Raw genomic sequence first — 27,964 nt, 5'->3', positions numbered from 1 at the left:
GAGTCCTGGAAATAGGACTTCACCCATAACTCTTTCCACATTCCCGTCTTCCTATTTTCAAATAAAGTTTACTCTCTCTCTCTCTCTCTCTCTCTCTCTCTCTCTCTCTCTCTCTCTCTCTCTCTCTCTCTCTCTCTCTCTCTCTCTCTCTCTCTCTCTCTCTCTCTCTCCGTTTGCGTCTCCTTTGGCTCTTTCTGTTGCTACGACTGAGAGCCTTGGCCAACCGCCCTTGTTAGGCCTGCAATTACAAGCCCTAAACGTTAGGCCTAAAAGTTAGGCCTAAAAATTGGGCCTTTGTTAGGCTTAAAAGTTAGGCATAGCGTTAACGCTGAGCTTTACGACATGCCAAGGGTTTTTACGTCACGGTTTACCTGACGCCCATTGGCATGACACAAAACTTCGGGGGTAGGTGGGACGAAATAAGGATTTGTCAGTAGCAAAACTCTTGCTCCTTTACAAGTTAGATTAAAGGTACAAAGCTCCCGCTGCAGTTAAATTAACCATAGCGGGGCATCCGCCTACGAACAAAAGATTCTGCCGAGCAGGGACGAAGAGACAGCAGTATCATAATCCCCTCTCGTACCACCCATCTCTCTCCGCCCTACCAGGTCTTACCAGGGATGGATTAAGGGTCGGTGTGTACTGAAGGGATTTGCGTTGAGAAAATAGGGAAGAGGAGAGCGACTTCCCTCCCCATCCTCCGTTTCGGCAACCACCCGGATGTTAAGGATTGTTGCGGAAAAAAGGCTCTATAAGGAAGGTATCGCGTAACCGGCGGTTGGTACTGGCCACGCAAATTTTATCGGAAGGAGGAATAATCTTTCCTTACTTAACTATCATACTTTAGGAATTTTAAGTTATTGCTCTGAACACTTCGGTAAATAAAAAAATGCTACTGCGCCGCATCTACCAGGCCACCATATTTTTGAGCTCATCACGGGTAAGGGGACACCCGTTCCCTAAACGGGCTTACGCCACCCCAAGAAACCTCAGACTTACTCTGAATTCCTATTTTAAAGCGAAGCTTTCAGTTCACTGCTGTCTGTATTCCAGCCAAAACACAAGACAAGAAAGCCAACTTTCTCAAGCGACGATAAATGCTACAGGGCTGAGAAATGTAGAGGGCTGAGAAACTGCACATCAGAAAGGAAAATTTCTACGATAATTGCCGGGGCAGCGCTTTGCTTTTTGAGGCTAGAGCAGGTTTCTTGCGAACAAAGAGCTTTGTGGGGAAGTATTCACAAAATGATGGGGTATGCGTGGTCTTCGGAAAAGAAACAGAAACTATGCGGCACATACTGTTAGAATGCGAGGGTATCCATCCAAATCTACATGAGGAAAATATTCGGCTTCCAGAAGCCCTAGGATTTAAGCGTAGCACAGAGGGAGTCAACTTCGAGGGTGTCGAGGCGACGAAAAGAAGATTAGAATGCTGGTGGACGAAAGGCAGAGAGGGGAATATTGCCTAAGACAGTTACAACCTGTAATAGGAAAGAAACGTATTTTGTGCGTGCCCTAAGCAGCGCTAGTATTAAACCAAGAGTATAAAACATAGCTATAATAGTCCTTTTGGGTAAGATGACACGTCATCACCCCACTACAAAGAGGAAACCAATAGCATTCATCATCTCCATCGACAATGATCGTGGATGAAGTGAAGAAAGACTAAAACGCTTTCCCTGATAGGAATCGAACCTGCGTCCCTCGCGCTATGAAGCCGACGTCCATCCGATTGCGCCGATTCGGCACGTTATAAGCAATTTGGAGAGCGGTGAGGGCGGATTTCGCGAGCGGTGCCTTGACATGCAAAATTAGACAGAAAATCCGTCTAACGATGGTTGAACGCTAGGGAAAGCCATGAAATGCCCAGTAAGGCAGCAAAACAGTAGATAACACAATCGCAGTGCAGTAACCAGTACGGATAAGAAACAGGTGTTCGCATAAAGAACGCACAGACTTACGTCACCTCTCGACCAACCGCTTCTGGGTTGGTTCGTTTGGTGTTGGACTTGATTTGCGAAAGATTCCAGTACCGCTATCGTTGTTGTTTAGACAGACGGGCAGGTGATTTTTGTAGCGTAAGCTACACTCGCCGTGGTTGAGAGGTTTCGCGTGTGCCGTGAAGAGCCGTTCTGCGCAAGCGCGAGAAGCATTGGATTGGTTTGGATCGGATCAGATCGGATTGGCTTGGATCCGACTGGATTGGCTTGGATTGGATTGGCTTTGATTGCATTTCATTTTGGATTTGATTGGATTAAATTGGATTGTGTTGGATTGAAATCCAATCCAACACATAGCCGATCCAAATCCAATCCTGGCATAGCCGAGCTAAGCCACTGCTAATTTTTTTTACACGCCACAAGCACAGTTAAGCTCCCGCAGGTTACTTTTGAATAGCCTTCGCCGCGTGAACTCGTGCTCTCCGTAGTAAGCTCCGCCACTGGCTCCAGCAGCAAGTCTCGCGGCACCCGCATTTAGCCACTCGAATTATGAGACGCGCTGACAAGCGCAGTCTTAAACCACGGCTGAAACTGCAATAAGTGGAGGGCCGATGCGGGTTCGTGATAGGTGGCGAGCCACACCGGGCCCAGGACTCTGCCTAACGGCCGTTCCGGAACAGACCGGTATCACACCGTGAAACTGGGATCTTTCGATCTAACCTAGTGCGTTGTACTCAGATTGTTAGGACGCTTTTTAAGGGTCTCGAGGTTTATAACTAACCACCAGCAGCAAACGCACGTATTATAGACCTTCAAATACGAAACCGTACCAAGACATTCTTTGCTTCTTTTTTTCGTGTCCGCGCGTGTGTCTGCGGTAGCACTGGACACCACAAGGCACACACTGGTGCTCCCCCAAGGTAACAAAAGAGAAAAAAACGCGGGAGTCCAAATTAATGCATATACAAAAACTCATAAAAACGCCGAACCCACAAAATATAACAAAAGGAAACTACGACAAAATATCACATTTTCATTGCTCCGCACACACACGCCATTTCTCGGTACCTCTACGTACCAGTTTTTGTTAAAGAAAACGGTAAGACCGCTCGAGAACAGTCTTAGCTTGTGTCTCGTCAAGTTGGCGCTGTTCCCCTCCATTTGCAGCAGCGACCGATTCCGGGCTGAGTGCTTCACCTCAGGGCAACTGTTCGTGCGGTGGTGCACCCTTTACAGGAACCCCATACGCGCTCGTTGTTCCCTCGCCATCGTACGCTTTCACGGAGCAACGGAGTCACTCAAACGGCACGCTAGTGCCTACACTTCCGAGTAAAATGACGTCACATTTGCCACTAGGACGGCTGCAAAGCACTGCCGCATTGTATCTTCTGGGTAGAATCTTTCAATTGTGGTGCAAGATTAACACAGAGTTATTTCGAGTGCAGAGCACTTTAGGGGCTCGCCTTCTCCTGGTAGCTAACTGTAACGCTCGATGTCAAGCGACTGCGGAATCAGGCGGCGCAGCGAGATAAGGGACCCAAATACAGCCCGGCGTACCGTCGCAGGGCGTCCCGCAGAGGCTTCCAAAACCAAGCGGTTTATATAGTCACAACCACTCGAAACTCCTGAAACGCCGGCGCTTGTCATACATCTCCCCGTTGTTTAACGCAAAGAAAACTGCAGGTACATTTGAGGCAGAATATTCATAATGAACCGACAGCGCCCGCGTTCAATAAGTTCTACACGCTCGTTGGGTTGCTTGTTACGGTAGTAAGCAAAAAAATTGGCCGCGTATCTGCTCCTTTCGTTGCAAATGCCGTCAAAAGACGACAGTCTTTATCTGCTTTTGCGAAGTAAATGCCTCCCTTCGTTTTCCCGCTCACCTCTCATGTTGTTCCTCTTGCGTCGCGCTCCTCCCAATGTAAAGACGCCAAAGGTTTGCTTAAATCATTTTAAATTTCCCGCGTTCCACTGCTCCAAACCGGGTGTCTCGATGCGAACGCTGCCGTACGGCGAAGACGCGCGTTAATCGAGGCGCCCTACTTCAACGTTTATAGAACCGCGTTTCCCTACTCCACGTGCGTTGCAAGCAGAACGTGAAACCTATCTAGTGCAACCTTGCGTAACTGTTGCCGGTTGATTTCTTAAAATGGCGCCAGAAGCTATAGTGGCGCGGGCGACAGCAGGCGACGGCGGAGTGAATTCTTTTTCTGCAGTTGATGAAGTATTTAATTTCCCAAAGTCAAGCATGTTTGATTTTTTTATAAAGGAACACTGCAAATATCACTTCTGTATTGATTTGTTGTCTCATATTTGCGTAATGTCTTGTTCTTCTTCAACAATGTTGACAAGTATGAACATTACACCGGACATAGACGGGTAGATTTAGCTGTGACTACATAAGACTACTGCGCAGGCATTGTTTCGCTTTGGCCGGGTGGCTGAATCGAGTCACAGACAGACAGACGGACAGACATACAGACATACCAAAATTTCTGGGTTTAAGTAGCCCAAGAAAGACTATCGTCTTTAAAAAAAAAGTGGCAGGGCAACGCCGGCACATGCTGGAGGAAAAGCAGGCACAAAAAGAACAGAACTCCCGCTGGCGCAGTTTCAGGCAGGGGGCGCGCGAGGCACTACGAAGGCGGAAAATTTGAAATGCATTGGACAAACCTCCGTTGAATTCATCCTCTCTCCCTTGCGCCTGTTTCTTCTTATCTTCGTCTTATCCTCGTCTTCTTATCTCCATCTTAACCACAGGCCAGACGCCCTTGTTGGGCTTATAAGTAGGCCTTACGTTCGGCAGCCGTAACTTACAGCTAGGAACCATTTCTTCGTGGCACTGGACTCGACAGAACATTGTAAATTCTTGATCATAAGAGTGTTTCGCCCGACTGTGCGCGAGCGTGTAGCCCGCGTTTCTGTTTTAGGGCGCAGCCCTTTAGCGGCCGTCTCTGGGCTGAGCCGCGTTGTAGTCGTAACCGAGTGAACCATGGCAAGACAGACGAGTGAAAGAAAAAGCGAACGATGGAAGAAAGCAAAGGTGGAGAGTGTCGCGAAGGTGGGAGTGGAGGGCGGTTCGCCGTAGCGGCGCGAGCCAGTGCTCTCCGAAAGTGTGCGGTTGTAAAGGGGAGGGGGCAGGAGTATGCTGTGCCCGCACGAGGTGCTCGACGGCGCGACGCTTGGCGAAAACGTGATAGGGGCGTGCGCGTGACTATAATGTGCGTTCGCTTAAGACGCAGTTCGCGGTCCCTTTCGGAGACGCACTTCGCCCCGCCGACGCTGAGGCTCATCATCGCTGCCGTCGAGGGAACCCACGAGTGAGTGCCGCCTCAGCGCACTGCTTCTGCGCCCATATCGCCTTAGGGAGTGTCCTAATCACCAGCATTTTTTTTGTACTAATGTGAGCGTGCAACCAACTTTTCATGTCACTTTCTCCCACATCCGGCGTGCCCAGTCGGGGGGGAAGGGGGGCGCTGGTCTGGCTGACCTCGCCGGTTCATTAAAGACTTTCCTTCGCCTCCTCCTTGCGACATGCCGAGAAGCGTCAAACTCCCTGCACGTCAAGCCGCGGGTACTAGTTAACGACGTTACAGCTCAAATCGTACAGTTAGACCTAACGTCGGGCCAGCACCGACCCCCGTTCGCGTCGCCACGATGACGTTACGGGTCACTTAATTGCTATTTCTGTAATTAGCATGCATGTGCATACTTCTCACGTAGGCCTGGACACATCTCTCTAACACACGTTTCCAATTTGCAAGCCACAACGCATTATCTAGGTTCACCGGTAGTGGGCTACGACAATTGGGCTTCCGTGGCGTCGGGAATGCGTGTTCGTCTCGCATTCCGGACGACTCTGGTTCGAATTCTACCTAGTGCAATACTTACTTCAACTCAGTTACGCCAATTTTACTACATTTTGCGACGTAAGCCATTTTAACTGCCACCTCTGTGCCAGGGACCCCGGAATTTTCCACATTCCGAGCCTCATCCAATGCTTTCGCCTTATCACATTTACTTATGCTCGTACGAAATGCCGGGAAAAAGTTTGTTCCGGCTTTGCGAAACGCGGGGCCCCGAGTTCAGCTAAGGCGAATTATCGAAAGTTATGTTCTTCAAAGACATACTTCAGAAGGCAACGACACGGAGACGAGGTGGCGCTGACGTGAACAGCCACAGCCGTGAAAAAAGCGGCGACGGTCGGACTGCAATCATTGAGGTGGTGGCGCCGTTCTTAGAGCGTCCTATAGCATAGAGTTTCATACAATAACAACTAGAGAGGAATCTGGCGCTGCGATCGCCCGCCGCAATGGGCGTGATGGGTAGTTCTTGATTCAGATTGGCGCTCGATGGCTTGCGGACATTGTGCAGACAGTTTCATTTTCGTTTAGGACTTTCACGAACGCATTTGGCCACACGGTGTGGTGAAAGAAGCGTTCAAAAATCCTTGAACTGAATGCCGCACGCGGACTGACGCCGTCCTGAGTAGAAATGTTTTATAACGCAGAGGTGCGAATCGGATGGGTCATCAATTCATTGCCGCATAGCGAGCACGAAAACACAAATGACGGCGCTCTGTGCGGCAAAGTTGTCTGCGAATTAGGAGTTGCGGCGCTGCTTATTCCGCAGAGAAATGTATTGTCGAAGGTGACGACGGGTGCGAACCGCTTGGACCAGCCACACCTTTCGTGCGAACGGCGGCTCCTACGGCGCAGACCAGCAGTACCGGCGGCTGATAGGAACCCAGCTTGATGAATGTCACTAATTAACGCAAGAATAACTTTTCCAAATGTAATCAGTTTCTTTTTTTTAAGCACAAAACTTTTCTTAGTATCACAAACTACAAGCGCCGAAACGTTTACAAATAGTTTTTGAAAAAAGTCCGCGTCCTGCTGTAGTTGGCGGCAAATGGCAAACCTGTTCCACAAACCTCCTCGACTTCCCGTCTGCTTTTTATTTAAACGCGCCGTTTTATTTCGCACAAAACCTGTTTTTTGCCCCTAACTTTCTTATTCGCCATGTAATTTGTCATGGAGGAAAGAAAAGGTTAGGAGAGGCCCTGACGTCACATTTGTGAAGCCGAGTCCCGCCATGACTTGAGCCATGGAGGAAAGAATACTCAGGAGAGGCCCCTAGCATCCCAATGCATTGCGAAAAGTGTGGAGGAAGTTACGTCATTTTTCTTGAGCCCATGGACAATGTTGCTTACTTGTTTACAACTGTGGCGGCCAAATTTGGGCAAATAGAACGGACAAATTTTTAAGGCGCTTGGTATGTCGCTGCCTCGCTACGCTTGCAAACCAGCGCAGTCGCTACGGCAAACGTTTTTCGATTAGGCCAGTTTGAAAACTCCGCCGTCGGAGGCGGCCTTCACTCGTACCCCGGCCGCAACGGCGCTTACGTCGCGTCGAGATCGGCGGAGCGAGCCGCTGCCGCCGCAGGCGACCTGCCGGAAGGGAAAGTCCCGTTCGCTCAGCGTTGGCGAGAGCCACAGTTCGTTCTTTGCTCACTTTGCGTTTCTTCGTTATGAAGTGAAGTGAAATTTATCGCTGCTGAGACGTAGCGCGCAAAGACCGCAGTGCTGCACGACCCCAAACTATGCTCCCGTCGTCTGCGTTCGCCACCCCGCGAGCCTGTTGCTATGACGACGACAAACGCTACTTTGCCAGGCTTATGACCTGAAAAATCGTCCTTCTACCTCAAAAACGAAGGCCGTTTTTCGATTGAAACTTTGGGTGAGGGTTAAAAGGGGCAAATTGAAGGCGAATTCAACAGCTTAGAACATGATATCGCACCGAGTAATTAGCGACGAAGCTGTTTTCGCTTCGAAGCGGGAGGGCAGGGCGACGCCATGTTGGTCAAATCAAACCGGAGACAGCAAAGGATGATGGGATACTGTGCTGGGCTCCGTGGGCTCAAGTCATGGCGGGACTCGGCTTCACAAATGTGACGTCAGGGCCTCTCCTAACCTTTTCTTTCCTCCATGACTTGAGCCCACGGAGCCCAGCACCCTATCCCATCATCCTTTGCTGTCTCCGGTTTGATTTGACTAACATGGCGTCGCCCTGCCCTCCCGCTTCGAAGCGAAAACAGCTTCGTCGCTAATTACTCGGTGCGATATCATGTTCTAAGCTGTTGATTTCGCCTTCAATTTGCCCCTTTTAACCCTCACCCAAAGTTTCAATCGAAAAACGGCCTTCGTTTTTGAAATAGAAGGACGATTTTTCAGCTCTTAAAGGAGCCATGAAGAGAAAATGCAAGTTGGTTTTATTCGAAAGATTTCGTGTTTTATAGTGCCCCCAGCGCTTGTCCGGATACAAACGGTGCTTTATTCACTGAGAAATTAAACAATTTAGGTTAAAATTTTGATTTTCCCGCTCAATCGTGCGTTTTCTTGGTCCCAAGTGACATCACGGGAACCGACCGCTATGCAGCCTAGAGTACCTTCATTCACGCATCCGCCGTACAGGGTAGAGACACGTAACGCTGGCGCCGCCATGTTCGGTTGCTCGCTCGCCGCCGAAGCAAGTCATTGTGTCAAAACCGCGCTAAAATTATCGCCGCAACGCGGTTTACTGAAGAAGTTTGAATCATATTGTCTGTTTCGCGTTGCTAGGTCTCGTGGGAAACGAAAAGAATAACGCGTTGAGCCCGTTGGCCCAATTGCGGCGGCACGGGACCGTTCAAAGGTTGTCTCCATCCTGTAGCGGTGTTGGTTTGTTCCCGCGTTTCTTTACGTTCCGTAACCTAGATGGCGCCACCATACCGTGGCAAGCGTTTGGTTTGTTTTTGCCCGCATTTAAACCTGGCTTGTTTTTGTTCTGGGAGAAAATATTCGTTCCCTGAAACAGTGCTCGCTCGACAAATGGGGTCACGTAAGACACCGTTGCTTGCGTCAATCGGCCAGTGTCGTCTGAGACCATGGAGTCTGAGACCATAGAGATTCTGAGACAACCCCAAGCCCCATAGTGCTGTGCAGCTAAACCAAAGCATGCTGTGCGCAGTACGAACAGCAGAACGCATCAGTACTTCTATGTTTACATGTGCTTTCGTAACTTCCACTGTTTGTCCCATCATTCCTATTGCTTTGTAAAGAATGTGCCCTAAATTTAAGCGCAAATCGCTCGTTCGTCTAGTTTGTAAGCTCTACCCAATTTGCGTCTGCTTCTGCCAGCCTCCGCCAATCGCAGAGCTTAGCCCATGTGACATCACAGGTTCTGATGCGGGAAATGAGCTGGTGGGTCGCATGACCATTCCCGTTTTTCCTAATTATGTACCTTATTTGAGCGAAGTTTACGTTAAAAATGGTGTCAGTATGATTCTAACGAGACAATCTTTTGAATGAACCAAACTTGTGTTTTCTCTTCATGGCTCCTTTAAGCCTGGCAAAGTAGCGTTTGTCGTCGTCATAGCAACAGGCTCGCGGGGTGGCGAACGCAGACGACGGGAGCATAGTTTGGGGTCGTGCAGCACTGCGGTCTTTGCGCGCTACGTCTCAGCAGCGATAAATTTCACTTCACTTCATAACGAAGAAACGCAAAGTGAGCAAAGAACGAACTGTGGCTCTCGCCAACGCTGAGCGAACGGGACTTTCCCTTCCGGCAGGTCGCCTGCGGCGGCAGCGGCTCGCTCCGCCGATCTCGACGCGACGTAAGCGCCGTTGCGGCCGGGGTACGAGTGAAGGCCGCCTCCGACGGCGGAGTTTTCAAACTGGCCTAATCGAAAAACGTTTGCCGTAGCGACTGCGCTGGTTTGCAAGCGTAGCGAGGCAGCGACATACCAAGCGCCTTAAAAATTTGTCCGTTCTATTTGCCCAAATTTGGCCGCCACAGTTGTAAACAAGTAAGCAACATTGTCCATGGGCTCAAGAAAAATGACGTAACTTCCTCCACACTTTTCGCAATGCATTGGGATGCTAGGGGCCTCTCCTGAGTATTCTTTCCTCCATGTAATTTGTAAACGCAGAACCGGGCAATAAGAGTTCTTTTGCCAAAAAACACAAGTTGCGCAGCCATAGGCCCATTTCGATCCTACGCAATCCGGTTCCAGAACTACCCATCATTCCCATTGAAGCGTAAGCGCCGCCGCCGCCGCGTTCGCGCTGACACTAGCGCCAGTTTCCCATCTATAGTTATTATTGTATGAAACATGCGTCCTACTAATATATACTGGAGGGAAATCTGGTGCTGCAATCGCGAGCCGCCGTGGGCGGCACCATTGCAGCTACGACGTTCCTCGCATACTTGGCTTAGCTAGCCATAAGGCTTCTTTTTTTGTCTCTAAGCCAAACTCAACAAAAAAAGGGGTAACGTTTTTTTGTTAATCGTGCATGAAGCTTCCAAATAATCACTGACAAATAAATCTTTTTGGAGCTTCCATTTTTTAACAACAAAACAAATTTCAACATTCGTTTACAGTAATATAGTTGCTTTTTTTGCAGCCAGCGCAAACTTTTCATCCTGTTCTTGAAGCATGCCAAGGACAAAGGGAACGTGCCTGCCGGGTACACGACAGAACGCTCGCTGAAGCGCGGCTTCCCTAGACAGTGACGCCAGATTTTCCTCTAGTATATATTATTACGAAACTCTATGGCGCCGGTAGCAACTACCGTCAAAATACGAACGACGCAATACTGTCGGTGTTCCGACGGCAAACGTCTGCTGCCACGCCCTCCCCCTTGCTTTTATACGCGATGCTCCCCTGCAGCCTCCGACTAGGGGACCTCCTACCGCATACAACACTGTATAATGTGTCTTTTTTAAATAAAATTGGCGGACGATTATTATACTGTCTTACGCAAAATTTTTGAGCAGCGCGAACTGCACTCTTTTTCGGTCACGGCGCATGGCTGCTGCATCTCTGGGAGTGTTTGCGTGAGCGGCGCTGTACGCTACTCTGCCGTTACCTCGCAGCGTTTTGCCGCCGCCGAGCATGTTGTTTTAAATCGTGTTTGAACCCCCCGCGCAAATGCCACGTGGTGTGGACGAGCCCCGCAATGAGCGGGACGTGCAGCACGTCCACAAGTTGCATCATTCGTGGTTCAGCACTCGCTCCTGATTGCTGCAGTGCGCGCCGAGGCTGCATTCGCTCGTGGGTTCTCTCGACGGCAGCGATGGTAAGCCTCTGCGTCGGCGACGCGAACAGCGTTTCAAGCCCGTTCTACGTGGTGCGTTTTTTGTCTGCCAATTCGGTGGAACAAACATCCGCACTTGCGATGTTCGCAATGCCTGGAAATGCCGTCTACGTGGCCTCCGAACGTCACGATCTTCGCGTTTCAGAGGCGCATTGTTTGTAGACTGAATTAAGTCTGCCACGAGCAAAGCTTGTTGTGATTTTAAAAAGAAAGGTTTTATTTCACTTTCTGGGCAAGTTGTTTCAGACTGCTTTGCAATAAATATGAGTTTATCTGCGGTTTCATACAACAATCACCAATTGCTTATCAATATACGCACCCATAGCAGAGAAGACAAACACAGCAAGCAACCCTCGGTTCGCTTGTAGTACGCGCCTAGCACACCTCGGTTTACCTTGGCCGGTTCTTCTTGGGTTCTTCTGTAGTTGTTCCCTGCTGTGATGTCCGCCACTTGCGCGGATACCGATTAAGCATTCGATGAAAACGGCGCGCGACATCGTGTTGTGAACGCGCGTGCGTTTCTTTCGGTGCACCCGGGCTTACGCCGCGCGTATACAAGCAACGCCATCTGGTTGCTAAGCGTGCAGATGGTGATGCCGTGACATTCACCTAGCTGTGTTCTTATTGGCCGCAAAGCCGGTCCATCTACGCCACACGAGCCGCACAAGCGGCGTTCGCGGGGGATGCTCGCAAGTTCCAAACATTTGGCACTATGCCGCACCAACAAAAAAAGGTCGTTTTGCCTCACGAGCGGCGCCGCACTTGCGAATTCGCAGAGAAAATCGCACTATGTAGAACGGGCTTCAGGAAGAGAACGCACATAATCGTCAAGCGCACGACTGCCCGCGCTGCTATGGCGTCATCTCGCAGCCCGTCGCCACCGCCCAGCATGTTTCACTGCCTCCCCCTCACACTTTCGCCATGCGTCACAGCAGAGGAGCGTCTAGTGCGGGTTCAGCATGCTGCCCTCCCCTACACACTTTCGCCATGCGTCGCCGCCGGGGAGCGTCTAGTGCTGGTTCAGCATACTGCCCTCCCCCTCACACTTTCGCCATGCGTAGCCGCCGAGGAGCGTCTAGTGCGGGCTCAGCATACTGCCCTCCCCCTCACACTTTCGCCATGCGTAGCCGCCGAGGAGCGTCTAGTGCGGGCTCAGCATACTGCCCTCCCCTACACACTTTTGCCTTGCGTAGCCGCCAAAGAGCGTCTAGTACGGGTTCAGCATACTGCCCTCCCCCTCACACTTTCGCCATGCGTCGCCGCCGAGGAGCGTCTGGTGCGGCCTCAGCATATTGCCCTCCTCCTCACACTTTCGCCACGCTTTCCTCCGCCGCTTTCTTTTTGTCTTCGCTCGCTCGGTTACGACACCGACGCCGGTGTCAAACCACAGTAACGGATGCCAAATTACTGGGCACTACTACAACATAGCTGAATTGATCGAATCGATAGGTAACGTTGCCACTATGCTGCTTCTCCATGGCAAGAAAAGCAAACTCACTCGATCCCGTGGCCAGGCGGCGAAACTTCTCGTTCAGGGCGCTTTGCAGTTGGCTTATGGACTGCGACACGACCTGCTCTTCCTTCTCCGCCTGCGAGTTGATAAAGAAGGAGAAGAGAAGGTGGGAGCACTGAGGATCTAGATGGCGGGAGCAACGGGTCTTTAATGCCGCAGACCATCTTGACAGAGCGACGTCACAGAGATACGGAGGCACTGTGGTGGCAACGACTGGCAACGCAAAGGGCGCAGTCAAAATAAAACGCATGCGCAATAACAAAGATAACTCGCAACAAAGTAGAGGCAAATTAATAACCAAAAGAATTAGAATGCATGACACGCGCGATAGCAGGCGACAGTTCGAGGAGGTGCGGCGTCTTCCAGGCGTCACGACTCATGACAAACAGAATGGACAAAGGGCCGAGTCGGTATTGGTTCATGGTTACTAACAGCTCGCACAGACCAGGGACGAGGTGTAGAAGCGCAGGGCGAGCGCTCTTGTTTTTAAAGCGAAGCTCTACTACTTTCGTTCAGCGGTTCGCGGAGGATGCAACCTTTTGACCGGAGACACACCCCCGGCGACACACCCCTCGATGCTCGCCGCGCGATTCGCCGAGCCCGCTGTCGGCGCTGCGCACAAGGCCCCGTTTTCAGCCGTTCTGCTCACGTACCAGCGGCGGCCGCGATGGGAGAGGCCGCTCAGCTGATCGGCAGCCAACCAAATCCGCAACCTTCCGCACATGCGCCGCTGGGTCGTCTCGGGCTATTCGACTCGTACTGCGCCGCGTTCGCCGTGAAAGAGGAACGCCGCGTTTGCCGAGAATGAAAGTGAGGCCGGGCGTCCTTCTGTGAGCGTTGCACGGGACCGAACGGATTTGAGGCGTGGTCGGCAATACAGCTACATCAAAGGTTAGTCAAGCTAAAGCAAGGCTTAACCACACTAAGCCAAGCTTTTACTTTGCATATCTAAGTTTAGCCGAGCTAAGCCGCAACCATTTTTATTCACTGTCCTTCATCTGAGCGCGCTTTTAGTAGCCGAGAGTCCCGACAAACTTACCGCCATTCGAATAACGGACGGTGACTTGCGCGCCATTATCTGTTTCGCCAATCTCCGCCGCCTTATTTTTCGCTCGTTCATTTTCGCACACAAGGACGGAGCGCTAAGTTCAGTTTTGTTCACCACTGAAGAACCACCCGACCTTTCTCTCAGTTAGAATAGAGAGTTTTAGATTACCGTATGTACCGTGTGTTCCGTGAATACCGTGTGTACCGAGACACAACTGCGCATGCGCGCGTGGCCATGGCGGGAAGGGCTACCCCTCAGCGGAACGAATGAGCGGGCACGGCGAGGGCAGGACGCCCGTCGGCGGAACTATAAGCAGGCCTACCGGAACGAATCCGCACATGCCCTGTCGGGCCCCGGTACAACAGGAACATGCGAAACTAATGGCACACACGGTATGCTAAAAATCTATAATGTACGCTCTTAATAAAAAAAGGTCTTAAAAGGGTAATAACGGCCGTATTTACTAACTCCTTACGAACCCTACTACACCACGGTATGGTACTTAGGCTCTGCCACTAGCAACTGCACGGTCAGGAAATTAACTGGGTGTAGGAAGTCGTGCACACTAGATTAAGGTCGTGCTTATGACTAGGTTACGCATGACCAGTTCATTGTAAATCAAATTACTGATTTACAATGCCTTATTTTTCAGTTCACTAAGTTACTGCAACCTTGTATGGGGTACAACATCAGCAACAAACTTAAATTGTCTCTTCCTACTTCAGAAAAAATGAATTCGAATAATTTGCAATAAGCCGCACGATTTTCCTACAGAACAACCTTTCAGTGAGCTCAGGGTATTAAAACTTGTACACTTATTTTTTTATCGTTTGGCATTACTGTGCAATAGGGAACAAAGGAATAATCTAAACAATATTTGTAATATAGCTTCTCTGGAGCGTCATAATATTTGCTACAACGCACGATATCCTGATTTCTGTCAAATACCCTAATCAAGAACGAAATATGGAGTACAAATGCCACGCCACAGATTACCAACCTTGTTAAATTATCTTATCAATCAAAACGTAAATCCTGGATCCCAATCAAACCTACTGGCATTTTACCTCCAGCAGTGATGTATACTTCGTCTGTGATTGTATTTCTTCCTAGGTATTTTTTGAAATCTTATTTCTCCCACGTTTTTCCTATCGCTATGTGGTGACAAAGGTGTAATTTTTTTAACTACATTATACTGGTGATTCTTGTTTGTATTTTATTTCCGTGGTGACAAAGATGTCAATTTGTTTTGATTACATTGTACTGGTAATTTCTTGTTTGTATTTTTAAGTGCGAATGCACTTCTTAAGCGAGCCTGAAGCGTCCGCCGCCGTCCGCATAGCAACAGCTGCGGGTGCGCGCGCTCCTCGTCTTCCTTGGCAACGGGGGGAGATGGGCGCGCGCTGCCTGGCCGCTGACATGGCACATACCCACGTGGGGGATTGGCCAGGAATCGGGCGTGAGAAGGGCTAATGCACCGGCTTAAAGGAGTAGTGACACGAAATTTCAAAGCTGAGATCCGCTCTAGCAATCAAGTACAACGACAACACAAATAGGTGTCTGTGAATAAATGCATCTTTCTTTCTTTGTAGTTGTGTGTGTGTGTGTGTGATCTCTCTTTCGCGAACATTACCGAACCGCGCAAATTCAACTCGTGCATTCGCACTTTCACATTCTTCCCCTCGGGGAAATGCGGGGAATTTTTTTATTTTTACTTCTTTTCTTTTTTTTCTTCTTTTTCTAGTCCCCCTGTCTTGCTGCCCTGTGTGTCTACCGGGCTTTTGGGCTGGTCAAGTTTCCTGCGAGCAACTTTTTCTCAAATCGTCCGTCGTACTGTTTTTGTAAACTTTACGAGAAATAAAGTCATTCATTCATTCAGTTAGTAAACGTATGTAGCTCAGAAGGGCGCTATCGCTAGGACTTTACTAGTGAAGGTAGTGGTGCTTACTGCCTGCTTCCGTTACCAACCCTGACTAGTGCCACATTTGCTGCCTCCAGTACCTAGCGTATACTGGGACAAGTAAATTGTCAGTGTTTCGTTAGTGAATGTCCTAACCTTTTTTTTTTTAACAGTGTAGCGGACACTATCCCCCGCGCACCCTTTGAGGGACAGACGCACTGCTTACCTCCAGGGGACAGCTCGCACGCCTTGGCTCGGAGGAGTGGCCACCGCCGCTGAGCCTCAGGACGCCACCGGCGGGCGAGCCGACGCTGGGCGGACGCTGCGCAACGCGGCGCACGACTGGTGGCTGAGGCGCCCGAGGAGGCGGCGCAGCCACGGGGGCGCCTTGCCTGCCCGAGGACGCATCGCGTTGTGACCTAAGGGAGCGAACATGTGCGAGTTATTTTAAGTGCAGACAACATTAACGGTTTGGCATGTGACCGCGGACGTACTATCTTGATCACAGTTAGGGTGAACACGGGAGCGCGTGTCATTCCGTGCGCGCGAGCCGCCTGTCGGCGTTCCGGGTAACTTCGCACGCATGCGCAGTTCGTTTGAAACGAGGCTATGTGATGCGCGTGCGAAGTTACCCGGAACGCCGACAGGCGGCTCGCGCGCACGGAATGACACGCGCTCCCGTGTTCACCCTAACTGTGATCAAGATAGTACGTCCGCGGTCACGCTATCTAGCCACCGCACTGACGCGGCGCCACGGACCCAAACCGAGCCCTGCTACAGTGTACTGGAAGGTAAGGTGTGTCGTTCGGAGGTAAAACCAATAAAGAGCGCGGGTCCCTTTTGCGATAAAAAAATAGTATGGAGCGCAGGCGTTCCCCAGAGAACTCCTGTTGCAGCCAGTGCCACCTATAAGTTTTTAAGTCAAACTAAAAAGTTATTTGACGGGTTTTATAAAACTTTATATCATGAAACAAAGAAATGCGAATATTTAGGGGAATAAATGAGGATTATTCTGAACAAACAAAACTTCTCAAGCCAACTGGCAAGCAGCGGCTGCCAGGGGTGCTGCTTACAACTGGAGTTCCTCAGCAGAAATTTTCGAATTTTTCATCGCGAAAGGAACCCTCCTAATCGGCCCCGAACGGCACACCGTTCTTTGAGTACACTGTACCCAAACCGAGCACCGCAGCGCCTCTGCCGTCGAAATAGCGCACGCTGCAAAGCTGAGGGCTCTTCGCCGGTGAATGCGCATACTTTCCGCCTATTTGTTTACAAATGCAAAGCCTTTCGTAACGTACAAAACAGGGGGCTAGTTGGTACAAGCTCATCTTCAAAGCGCAAAAATAACGGGACAATGACGGGAGGAAGAGGCAGGGCAAGCGCGAACCAATACTAAATTTTTTTATCGAAGCGACACAGATATAAAGCCAGCGAGGGTACAAAAACGACGATAAAAAAAACGTGACTAATAAACCCGCCCGATAAAAGCACCTCATCACCACTTTCATCAATGCACGCCATCAAGATATTCTCATCAAGATGCACTCTCATCAAGATCCCGTTATTTTTGCGCTCTGAAGATGAACCCTGTCCTCAGCGGCCAAAGCTAGGGCACCAACTGATCGATTTGTGGGGTTTAACGCGCCGACGCAACGTAGCCGATGAGGCGCGCCGTTGTGGAGAGCTCCAGGTTAATTTTGACCACCTGGGGATCTCTAACGTGCGCCGAAATTCCGAACACACGGGCGTTCTCGCTTTTTGCCTCCGTCAGAAGAGCGGCCGCCGCGGCCTGGAATCGAACCCGCGTTTGAGCACCAATAGTGTCACTAGATAAGATACAGAGTACCGTCACTGAAGCACGCAAGTTAGCAACGGCGGCCATTTTGGTGTTTATCAGTGTTGCCAGATTGCCGCTTGTGCGTTTTCACCGCTAACTTTGGCGGGGTCATTTGCAAGCAACACTGCCGAAGACGCAGCAACGCGGCATCTTCGGGCACACTTCCGCAGCGGAGACGCTGCGAAGCGTGTTATCTTTGATTCGCGTTCGGAACGACGTCAGTCGCGCGCAGAGGAGAGCGGGGAGGACAAGCCGAGACTACCACAGTGGACCGACACAAAACGCATAGACAACAAAATGGCGGTGCCCATGAACCGCCGCGCTCTGCAAAATGACCAATGATCACGGTGGCGGCATGGAACAACAGTGGAAAAGAGTGCCGATACTCTGTAACCTTATCTAGTGGCACTAGGCACCAACTGCTTTTCCCTCTAGCGTCACTAAATAAGCTACGCTTAAGAGTACCGCCACTTCGTGCACCCGGAGGCGTCTGGGGGCCATTTTGTTTCTGGCTTGCAGTGTTGCCATCTCTCCCAAGGAAACCGCTGCCGGTTGTGACGGGCAGAGTGTGACCGGCGCTCTAGCGTCCGCGCAGCAGAGAAAGAGAGAGAGAGAGAAAAGAGAGGCGCCCAGAAACAAAATGGCTGCGCCCATATGTAAACAAATATCATGTGGTGCCGACCGACCAATAAAAATCGTGGCTGCACATAACAATATGAGGAGGAGGAGGAGGAGGAGGAGGAGGAGGAGGAGGAGAAGAAGAAGAAGAAGAAGAAGAAGAAGAAGAAGAAGAAGAAGAAGAAGAGTGCCAATACTCTAAAAGCCTTTAGTTAGTGGCGATATTGCCCACCTGGAACGCTGACGGTGCTTGCGCCGACGCCTCTCGTGCCGGCGGGCGCCCTGGTCGGAAGACGACGACGTCCAGGGCGACGGCGACCGCCGCTCCCGCCTGCTGCCGCCGCCGTGCGCATGGCCCCTCCGCTCTTCCCAGGGCGGCGGGGACCGCCTAGACCCCGCGCAGTTTTCGCGGACTTCGCGCACGAAGCTGAGCAGGTCGCGCTCCACGTGCCGGCCCACGTTACTGGGACCGGCCACTGTTCGAGCAGAGAACAACACAACGGAGAGCACGTGCTTCAGCGTTTGATGCGATACTGACGAGAGCGCATGTGCAGTTTCGATGTTATCTTATCTATAAATGTTTGTTCGTTTCCCGTAAACCCCAGTTGTTAGTCAGCGCTGCTCTTGACAGTTTGTCTAAAATGCCGGAAAACACATTGAGACGAATTCAAACAAACACGTTCCCAAACCCAGTACGACTAAATCATCTACACTTGAGCCTCGTTATAGCGAACCCTGATATAGCGAATTACCGGCTATAGCGAACTAAATACGAACTTGCGTTGGTCACGCTTCATTTCAGTGACACCTATTCGTTGATAACGAAACTGACACCGTGAGAGCCGTGCGCGATGTCGGATATAACGAAGAAATGTTGGCCACTAGGCCGAGAGGCTACTTGGAAAAACTCCCGGCGTCCGAAACTGCAGAAGTAGAAAGAGCCCTTTTGTTCGTGGACACTGTGAAAATTTCATCCTGCTCAGTGCAGTGAATTGCCTCCAGACGAAGATCACATCCTTTCTAAAACAAAACTATAATAAGCCTGTTTTGTCATATGAACTTTGTTCTGTTGTAATTTCACGTTACATCATCCGGTTCATTGAGCTTGAAATAAGGGTTACCTTCTTTATAGTGGGTTCGAAGCTTATAATATTTCATGTTTGTATCAACCATTTTTGTGGGAGCCAGATGGTCGATTGGTTTGAGCCTATTTTTAACTGCACTGTTGCAACGAATATCGGATATAACGAACTAAATTAGTGTCTCGACACTACTCCGCTATAACGAGGCTCGACTGTATTTCCTACACAATACTCCTCGGAGTGTGCGCTTTGCGTCAATTCAGGCACGCTCTATCGCATCGTCTGGAAGTGCAACCGAAACCCCAAACTTCCCCTTCACCTCTCCAACACTTCCCGTGAGGAGTGGGAGATCATGTTATCCAGCTCGAGCCTCGACGACCAGGTCATCTTGGTTGACCGAGCGGACAGCGCCGGGATTGCCCATGGACTTCCGGACTAATATACCACCACCCCAATTTATTTTTGCCCAATAAAATTTCTTCTTCCTCCTCCTCCCCCTGGTTCTTTTCCTTGCGTTCTCGTCAAACCACGCTGTTTCTTCTTCATGTCGCCATACCAACTCGCCCAACTTTTCGCCCTATTAGAGAACCCCCCGAAAAATTACCCCATCTTCCCGTGGGTAACCATGAGGAGGATGCGAAGCATCATAGGGGTTCCGTGTAGGTTCCATTGTGTTGCCGTTATGTTGTTTTATTATCGGAGCACGAATGGGAAAGTAGTGTGAACCCCCATGTAGAGACAGAGAAATGTAGAGAAATATAGAGAAGGCGAAGAGACCGACACCGGCGTTACCTGATCGAACACCTCCTGGTTCTCGTCTTTCTTAATTGCGTGCTCACGCTTCTACCCCGCTGCCCGCCCTCTCCGTCCTCTTCTCTGGTTGAGCTGCAAGGAGCGTGGCGCTTCCCACCACAGCTTTCCCGCAGGAAATTCAACATCCTCCTCTAAAGTTTTCAGTTCGTCGTTTCCGTTGACGTTCAGCTTCGTGTGCCTTCGTTGTATCAGTAGCTTCCTGACGTAGTTTGAATGAGTCAAGGTCATAAGGCGCGTTCGTAGCACTTGCTCCTGTTTCGGTTTTGTAGAGCAGTAGGAAGAGCGCCACATACCTCCCGTTGCGGCCACTGAGTCGTGAGGTAGAATCCGGGAGCCGCTAACTATTTCATTATTTTATAGTGTAGAGGGAGAGGTGCGGACGGACGGACGACGGACGATGGAGCCTAGCGCAAGAGATGCTTCGCATCTAAAACTAGCACTCGCTAATACCGCTGAGAAGGGAAAGAGCGAAGAGAAACATCGAAACGAAGCACAAACTATTAACACGTAGCGTACGAATAGAGAGAGCGTTCATATAAAACTCACGTCAAAGGACGCAAAGCCAGTATCCATTTAACGAGTTTTATCGTGTCGGGTATAGATCGTGTACTTAGTGAAGTCTATTCAAACTCGCTTAGTACTTTCGCTTGGGACATTCAGACCGTGTTCTGTACGTAAAAATCAAAACATGTTAAGACGATTTTAGCGCCACTTTACGGCTTCCCTAAGGCGGGGTGCAGCTTGCAAATGTTCTAAACTTTAATCACTCTTACCTTAGTACCCACCCCTCACTAGCTTAATTTGGTACCTACACTTGGAGCTGCACCTGCCCGCAGGTCTTTGTTTCTGAAGAAAACCTTGAGCGCCTGTAACACACGAGGAGCCATGAAGAGAAAATACAACTTCGTTTAATTTGAAAGAACTAGGATTCAGTATCTCACTCAGCTCCATTACAGCCACAAGAGATGTTTTTTGACGAAAAAAAAAAGCAAGAAGTATTTAAAAACTTTCAAATCTTGCGCCACAGTGACGTGTTATGAGCAAGAATGACGTCATACGGGTCAATAATAAAACAATTTTTAGTGCGTTAACTGCACGTTAGCATTCAAGTGATGCGGTCAAATGAAACTAGAGGCCCCATTACAGACGTCCAGTCATGTGTCGTCGCGACAGGTCAGTTAGGCGGCCGCCAATCGCACAAACAAGGTTCCGTGACGTCATAGAAAAGTTGCGGGAAATTGGCTAAGGGGTCGCGACTGCTCCACACGTTTTCTTTATTATCTCTGTTATTTGTTAGAAGATTTCGATGATATTGGTATCACTGTTATCGGGACTAAGCAGTCTTTCTAATAAACTCAACTTGTATTTTGTCTTCATGGCTCCTTTAAAACGGAACTAGACTATGCCGCCATTACTGGTTTTGGTTGTGAATAACACTTCTGGCCTCTTGCGTTTTTTTTTTCTGCTGTTGTTGTTGGCGTGTGCACATGTATAATTTATTTCTAATGAAACTGTATGACACTTAATTTTTTTTCCTCGTTTTTTTTTCATTTTCTTGAATGGTTTGCTTTCATTTGGTATCTTCAGTATATATATTTGAGCCATATTGTATGTGTACTTTTCTACTGTTTGCTTTTGAGGTGTCTCTGTATCGCCACTAAATTTTTTTACCGTTATGTGCTAATGGATTGCTAACTTCCAACTATGTCTTTTTGCGTGCTCGCTATGTATGGTGTAGAAGCATAGGAGGTCCCGCCCGTGGTTTCTTACCTTGGGACCTCCTCTTGTATACTTACATTGTGCAACCGCACATAATTTTATTTTTGAAATAAAGTTTCAAACTTGAAGCTTTCAACGTCATTCACACAAAAAACAACTTCACAGCCCAGCCAACAGTTCCTTATGACAGAAAGACTGCACCCAACCTATTTACGCACCTTTTTTCCCCCCAGAAAGACAACAACAACAACAAAAAAAAAACGCGCTCTCACATCCGGCATTTATCGCTACTCCCGCATTCGGTGTGTCCTTTTCTTAAAATATCTGCCGGGAAGCGCTTAACGGCCCCGTTAGAAACCCATAAAAGATTCTGCGAACACCCCCTCCCTCTCTCCTGTCCCAAATAATTCATTGAGCCTTTTCTAGCCAGGCCGGGCAGGCAAGAAACATTTTCCACGCGTTTGCTCTCGTGAATGAGCCGCTAACGGTTGTTCATATTTTTGGTAGAGTGATTTAGCATAGCAGGTAGCGTACGCTACGCTAGCGGCGGCACGCGCCGAGAGTAGGGTCCCAGTGCCCGCCACCGCTACTTGGCGTATACGCTCCCCGCTATGCTACAACACTCCAGCGTTAATTTCCCAACGTTTCATTCACCCGCCGCGGTGGCTCAGTGGCTAAGGCGTTGCGCTGCGGAGCACGAGGTCGCGGGTTCGATTCCCGGCCGCGGCGGCCGCTTTTCTGATGGAGGCGAAAAGCAAAAACGCCCGTGTGTACGAGATTTCGGCGCACGTTAAAGATCCCCAGGTGGTCAAAATTAATCCGGAGCCATCCACTACGGCGCGCCTCATCGCCTGAGCTGCGTCGGCGCGTTAAATCCTACAATCACTCAATCCAACGTTTCATTTAACCAGCGCTTATCCGAGCACCGTCAGAACTCACCATCTCTGCTGGCGCGAAGCGACTCCCGCTGGTTCCGGAAGGACTGGTCCACGGGCCTCTACGGAGAAAACAAAAGGAAATCAGGGCCAATTCCCATTTGATGTGGACGTATAACATGGCTAAGAAATGAAGCGCTAAGACAACCGGACAAGCGAAGTAGTGCCTTGTGTGTGCCGACTCGCTTGTCCCGTTGTCTTAGCGCTTCATTTCTTCGCCATGTTCTACCAACAGGTCCAAACCAGCACCCTCGTGAACGTAGAATGCGGCGACAGGCAGGGAACGCGTTAGCGGAGATGCCAACGCGCAAGAACTCGTCCCGAGATCAGTACTCCCTAAACTGAATATGTACACCACTGCCCTCTTTTCTTTTCTTGCGATAATACGCCTTTGGGCATAACCTACATAGTCCTAAAGATGCACGTTCGCTCCTGGCTCCCGGAGGAAGACAAGAAGAGAGAGGTAGCATTTAGAAATACTACAGCGCTCACGGGCCGGAAAGCAGTAGGGCTCGAAAAGAATGCATTGCGTCACGATTTGACGAGGTTAAATGCCCAGCTACGTCAGAACGAAAAATGTCACCAACATTAGAACAACCTTCGTATCTGGCCTATTTTTTCTGCAAAAAAAAAAAAAAAACGATCTTCCGACCGCTGCTACCCAGACCTTTACTCAAACCTCTGCACTCTGTGCAACAGCAGAGCCGACCTACACCACATGATATGGTCCTGCCATGAGCTCCAAAAAAATACCACCGGCTATAATACCAAATCCGACGTAAATACGCTTAGAAGATACAAAGTTAAGACTGCAGAACAATGGGAGACTGTTCTGGGGCAGTATTCTCGAGTTTTGTCCCTTTTGCGTCCCTTTCAAAAGTGTCCCTTTTGGCGAGCCCTGATTGGCTAAAAGCAAACAACCGGAAGTGACGTAACGCAAGCGCAACAAACCTACTGCCAACGCCCACTGCTTAACCGGAAGTACGTCACGATGAAAGGGACTCAAAAGGGACGTTTTCAAAAGGGACAGTTACGAGAATACCGCCCCTGCTCAGCTCCACACCGGAGGAACAACAGACAGCAGTCCGGATGGCCGAAGCCGCCGCGAGGATCCGAGGAATCCTGGCCGACGGATGAAGGAGGGAGACCGTCCAAGTCGTCTACCCTTCAGAACCCGTCTCGGGCATCAAGTAAAGTCATCTTTTTTCCGACCACCGGAAAGCTGCGAATGTCGCTGAACGCGAACGCTTCACAGCGACGCCAGAAGTGTGTCAGTTTTTTAAAAGGTGGGCGAAATAAATTGGTGCAGCTTGCACCGTAGTGGTGCAAGGCTAGAGAAACAGCCGAGCTGGCGGCCCCTGTACTTTCGTCGGAGACCCGGCTGTTGCGCCCCGCACGAACTTCCGAACTTGCCGCTGAATGTTCTCCATGACTGGCAGGCCCGGATCGTTTTGTCCGCTCGCTTTCACAACTCTTCCAAAGTGGACCGCGCAACAACCCTCAGCCACCGGCTTCGCGAACTCGGTGTCTGTAACGCAAACTCGGTGTCTGTGTTCCCCGCTTCAGACGCGAACGCGCGTAAACTGGTGAGCAGAATAACAGGCGAGAGATCACACCACAAACGCTGGGAAGAGTGTTCCCGAATGTCGAGAGAAAGAGAGAGAGAGAGAGAGAGTTTTATTTTTAACCAAAAGATGGGCAATGTCTCTGTCGGAGAGCTTCATGGAGTCTGGGTGCCTCCGTCCAGGCTCCCACTGACGGCCTTCTCGATGAAGTCCACCAGGCCACGTTGCTCGTCGTTGGTCTTCTGGGTGGCCAGCCACTCTATAGTGTAGTGTCGTCTAATGTGTGCATAAATGGGGCACCCCCATAATATGTGTTGTTGGTTGGCGATCACATTACAGGTGCGGCAGCATAATGGCGGTGTATCTGTCGTTCTACTTTGCATGAGGTGTAGTCTAGCAGGTGTGTGTAGTGTACCGCTTTGTGCTTGTCTGAATGTAGTCTGTTGGTGTCTTTCTAGGTGTGGGTGCCCGTATGTCGAGCTTGCCGAAGCCGGGAGCTCCTCACGAGGCGCACGCTTCAAGTGCGCCCCGTACTATTTCTCGGTATTTTTAGAGGCGAAGCACCTTACGGGCTTGGGCTGTCGGCCTCTCTTGTCGCCGTCGTCTCACGTCGTCGTATCCTCGTGTAGTCACGGTACTAAAACACCGGAACAATCCTTTTCGAACGCTTCGCGCTAGAACGTAACGCGTAGAACACACCGCGACGCTCGTTTTCCAACGCCTCGCGTTAGAACGTTTCATCATCTCAATGGGCAGAAGCACGTGCTAAAAGAACCCACCAGGACACTCGTTTTTCGTTCGCGCTTGCTTGCTTGCCTCTATTTCGCTCTGTACTCGCATTAACTTAAAAATGTGCAGTTCTATCTTTCGAAGTTCAATTCTCCACCGTCTTCATACTGGGATGTCGCGTATATCAGGGCGAGCCGTGTGGCAAGAGATATACTCACAATCATTGAATATACTCATACACTGCGTGCTTCGCCCTTTCCCACGTTTCACGTTAGTGGAGATGGCCCGGTTTTTCTAGACGATCTACATCTGGTTTCGTAAACGTAGAGAAAAATTTGGTATAAAATAGGTGTTGTGAAGCAGCGGATAAGTACGTTCTTGATGCATTTTTTTTACTAATTTGTCTGTGGATACGAAACCTGTGCTCATCGTGCCAGGCATACGTGACCATACTTTGCGGGCTGCTCACGTGGTACGCGCCGTGCTAGGCGACGCCTAGCGCACCTCCCGAAGATCACGGTCACGTACGTGCGCTCGGACTAAGTTTTCTGTTAATGCTCCACGCCGGAATGTAATCACGTTGTCCTGGAAGAGACAACTTTCTGAAGGCTGTGCCCAGAGTGCCGTCCGACGGTACAATAAAATCTCCACTACAGCGGCGTCCACCGGCGTTTCGCAAAAAAAAAAAACAAAATGCCGACTCGGGCACTACATCGACGGACTACGGCGAGATCACGAGGGCCTACCGCCTGGCTCGCAGAGCTCTCCCACCCCCGTACCCGGGGCTGACCCGGTCGGAGGCCGTACTTCTAAGACAGCTACAGACGGGGTCGCTACCCACCCCGCCCTGATGCATGGAATGTACCCAGAAGCGTACCCGACCGACAGGTGCAAGGTCTGCCATAGGGAGACGGCCGACCAGTACCATATCCTGTGGGACTGCTCCAAACAACCAGGGGAAGTGGCGTCGGGAAAAATCCCGCCGCGGCTAGAAGAAGCCGCGAAGAGCTACGACCGCGAACATCAACTCTGGGTCATCCAGCAGGTCCTGAGGGCGCTCGAAATGCACGAGACTCGCGAGCCGGCCACGGCGAGAGTATGGCTCGGAGTAACGGCTAACCCCTAGGACGACGCCGGGCCCGCATCTCGGCGCACAAAAACGCCGATCAGCAGGACAAATAAAGTTAACTCCAATCCAATCCAATCGCTCTTTCTCGTATCGTAACGTACTCTAGCCTAACGTAACCCAACGAACAGAAACCAGTCATTTCAAAACTTAAAAAAATAACCTAAGCCATCAAAATTGTCATTGTAAGTAAAGAAAAGAAATGGCGAAGTTTGCACAAAGTCGCACAAGGCTTCAACCATACCGAAGCTGGGGTTTTGTTTTTATGTAGGCACTGAAGAAACACCACCACGCATCGCATTAGGTTTGAAATTGTTTATTTACATGTTCTGTCGTCGCTTCCCTCTGTGGTAGTAATAGCAGTCATCATCATGTTCATCTACATTGTTGTCCTCCTCGTGCATGACTGGCGGGCCCGGATCGTTTTGTCCGCAGGATTTCACATTTCTCCGGAATTCGAACGGGTCCGCAAGCACTAGAAGCGGCGGCAACAGGCTTCGCGAACTGGGCGTCTGTAGCGCGAACTGTTTTGGGCTCCCTCCCCCCTTGAGGCACGGACGCACGTGAACTGTAATAAGAGCGAAGCCGTTTAGCGAATCGTAATTTTTCGTGTCCGCAGATAAAAATACGAAGGAATTGCCGAGCGCGCGCACGTGAGCACGGGCTTCGCGGTGACCACCCGGCAGTTAACCAAACCAAGAAAATGCCTAACGCTCGTCTGTGCGTGTTTTGCGAAGGCCGCCCAGCGTCTCCGGCGCACGTTTGTCAAGCCCAGCTTAGATAGATTGGCCAAGATTGACCAAAAAAATATCCAGCGTTCCCCGTAATCGCGGCAACACTTGCTCGGAACGAGGAAGACTCCAGCGTTCGCCATAATCGTGGCAACATTTGCTCGGAATGAGGAAGACTCCAGCGTTCCCCGTGATCGTGGCAACACTTGCTCGGAATGAGGAAGACTCCAGCGTTCGCCGTAATAGTGGCAACACTTGCTCGGAACGAGGAAGACTCCACCGTTCCCCGTAATCGTGACAACACTTGTTCGGAACGAGGAAGACTCCAGCGTTCCCCGTAATCGTGGCAACACTTGCTCGGAACGAGGAAGACTCCAGCGTTCCTCGTAATCGTGGCGACACTTGCTCAGAACGAGGAAGACTCCAGCGTTCGCCGTAATCGTCGCAACACTTGCTGAAAACGAGACAGACCTGTTATAGCGTAAGCCGCTTCGAAGAGATGTCCAATGACTATTACTTCCAGAAAAATGAAAGAAGCTCACACTTATGCAACGATGGTAGAGTAAAGGTCGCTGCGGCAGCGAAGAAGAAGCAGATCGGCTGCAGTCGTGTACTTAAACATTCGTGATGGTCGCGAAGGTTGTGTACAGCTTCGCTAACTTCAGGTCTTACTCGTTAGCGTGAGGTTCCTTCATTTATTATTGGTATTTGTTGCGAGCGCCACGCGCAAGCCTCTACAACGCCGGCTGCTCCACGTAAAACGCGTGCTCGGATGCGCGGTACACGGCGGGAGTAACTATACCCCGGGATTTTCTGACGACGCCGCAGACAATATGACCAGCAACAACAGCTCTGCTCTTAAAAATAAAGAAGCACGATTACGAATCGAGCCACCGTCCCTGGAATGAGGAACCTAGGATTAAACCTCTACACCACACCGGCTGACGCTCCGCCCTGTTCCAAAGTACTCTCAAACGTTCAAATGCTGCCGGATGGCACGGGGGCCCTTGCTGCAGCGCTGAGCCGGGGCGCTGTCGGGCGGCATTATAGACACTGATTTTTCAGAGAGTATCTGAGCAGCAATATTCTGCAGCAAAGCATGGAAATTTATTACAGATTAAAGAACACAGTCCCAGCGGTGCAAGTGTTAGTAGAAGGACATGCACAGCGCACGGCGTAAGACGTGCGATGTGAGGGCTATCATCGTTTGGCAACAAAAGCGTCCAGTTATGGCACACACGGCGAGCAAGAAAGTTTTGGAGCCTTCTCTAC

The 27,964-nt window shown here is 50.2% G+C and overlaps 1 protein-coding gene across 2 annotated transcripts in view; it reads right to left on the bottom strand.

The window, feature by feature from the left end:
- LOC144163043 (uncharacterized) overlaps positions 1-27,964 on the bottom strand; it is a 150,971-nt gene that overhangs the window by 86,967 nt on the left and 36,040 nt on the right. For both annotated transcript variants that reach the window (XM_077693828.1, XM_077693827.1), the window contains exons 4-7: positions 22,546-22,603; positions 18,225-18,468; positions 15,764-15,956; positions 12,575-12,665 (exon numbers count right to left, since the gene is read on the bottom strand). In XM_077693828.1, the coding sequence (XP_077549954.1) occupies positions 12,575-12,665; positions 15,764-15,956; positions 18,225-18,468; positions 22,546-22,603 (586 nt within the window). The remainder of the gene's footprint in view (positions 1-12,574; positions 12,666-15,763; positions 15,957-18,224; positions 18,469-22,545; positions 22,604-27,964) is intronic.

Source organism: Haemaphysalis longicornis, unplaced genomic scaffold (genome assembly GCF_048455015.1).
Source record: "Haemaphysalis longicornis isolate Haplotype H1 unplaced genomic scaffold, Haemaphysalis longicornis Haplotype H1 scaffold_12, whole genome shotgun sequence".
Classification (NCBI taxonomy): Eukaryota; Metazoa; Arthropoda; class Arachnida; order Ixodida; family Ixodidae; genus Haemaphysalis; species Haemaphysalis longicornis.
The sequence above is the reverse complement of the archived record's forward strand: the minus strand, read 5'-3'. Positions and strand labels throughout refer to the sequence as shown.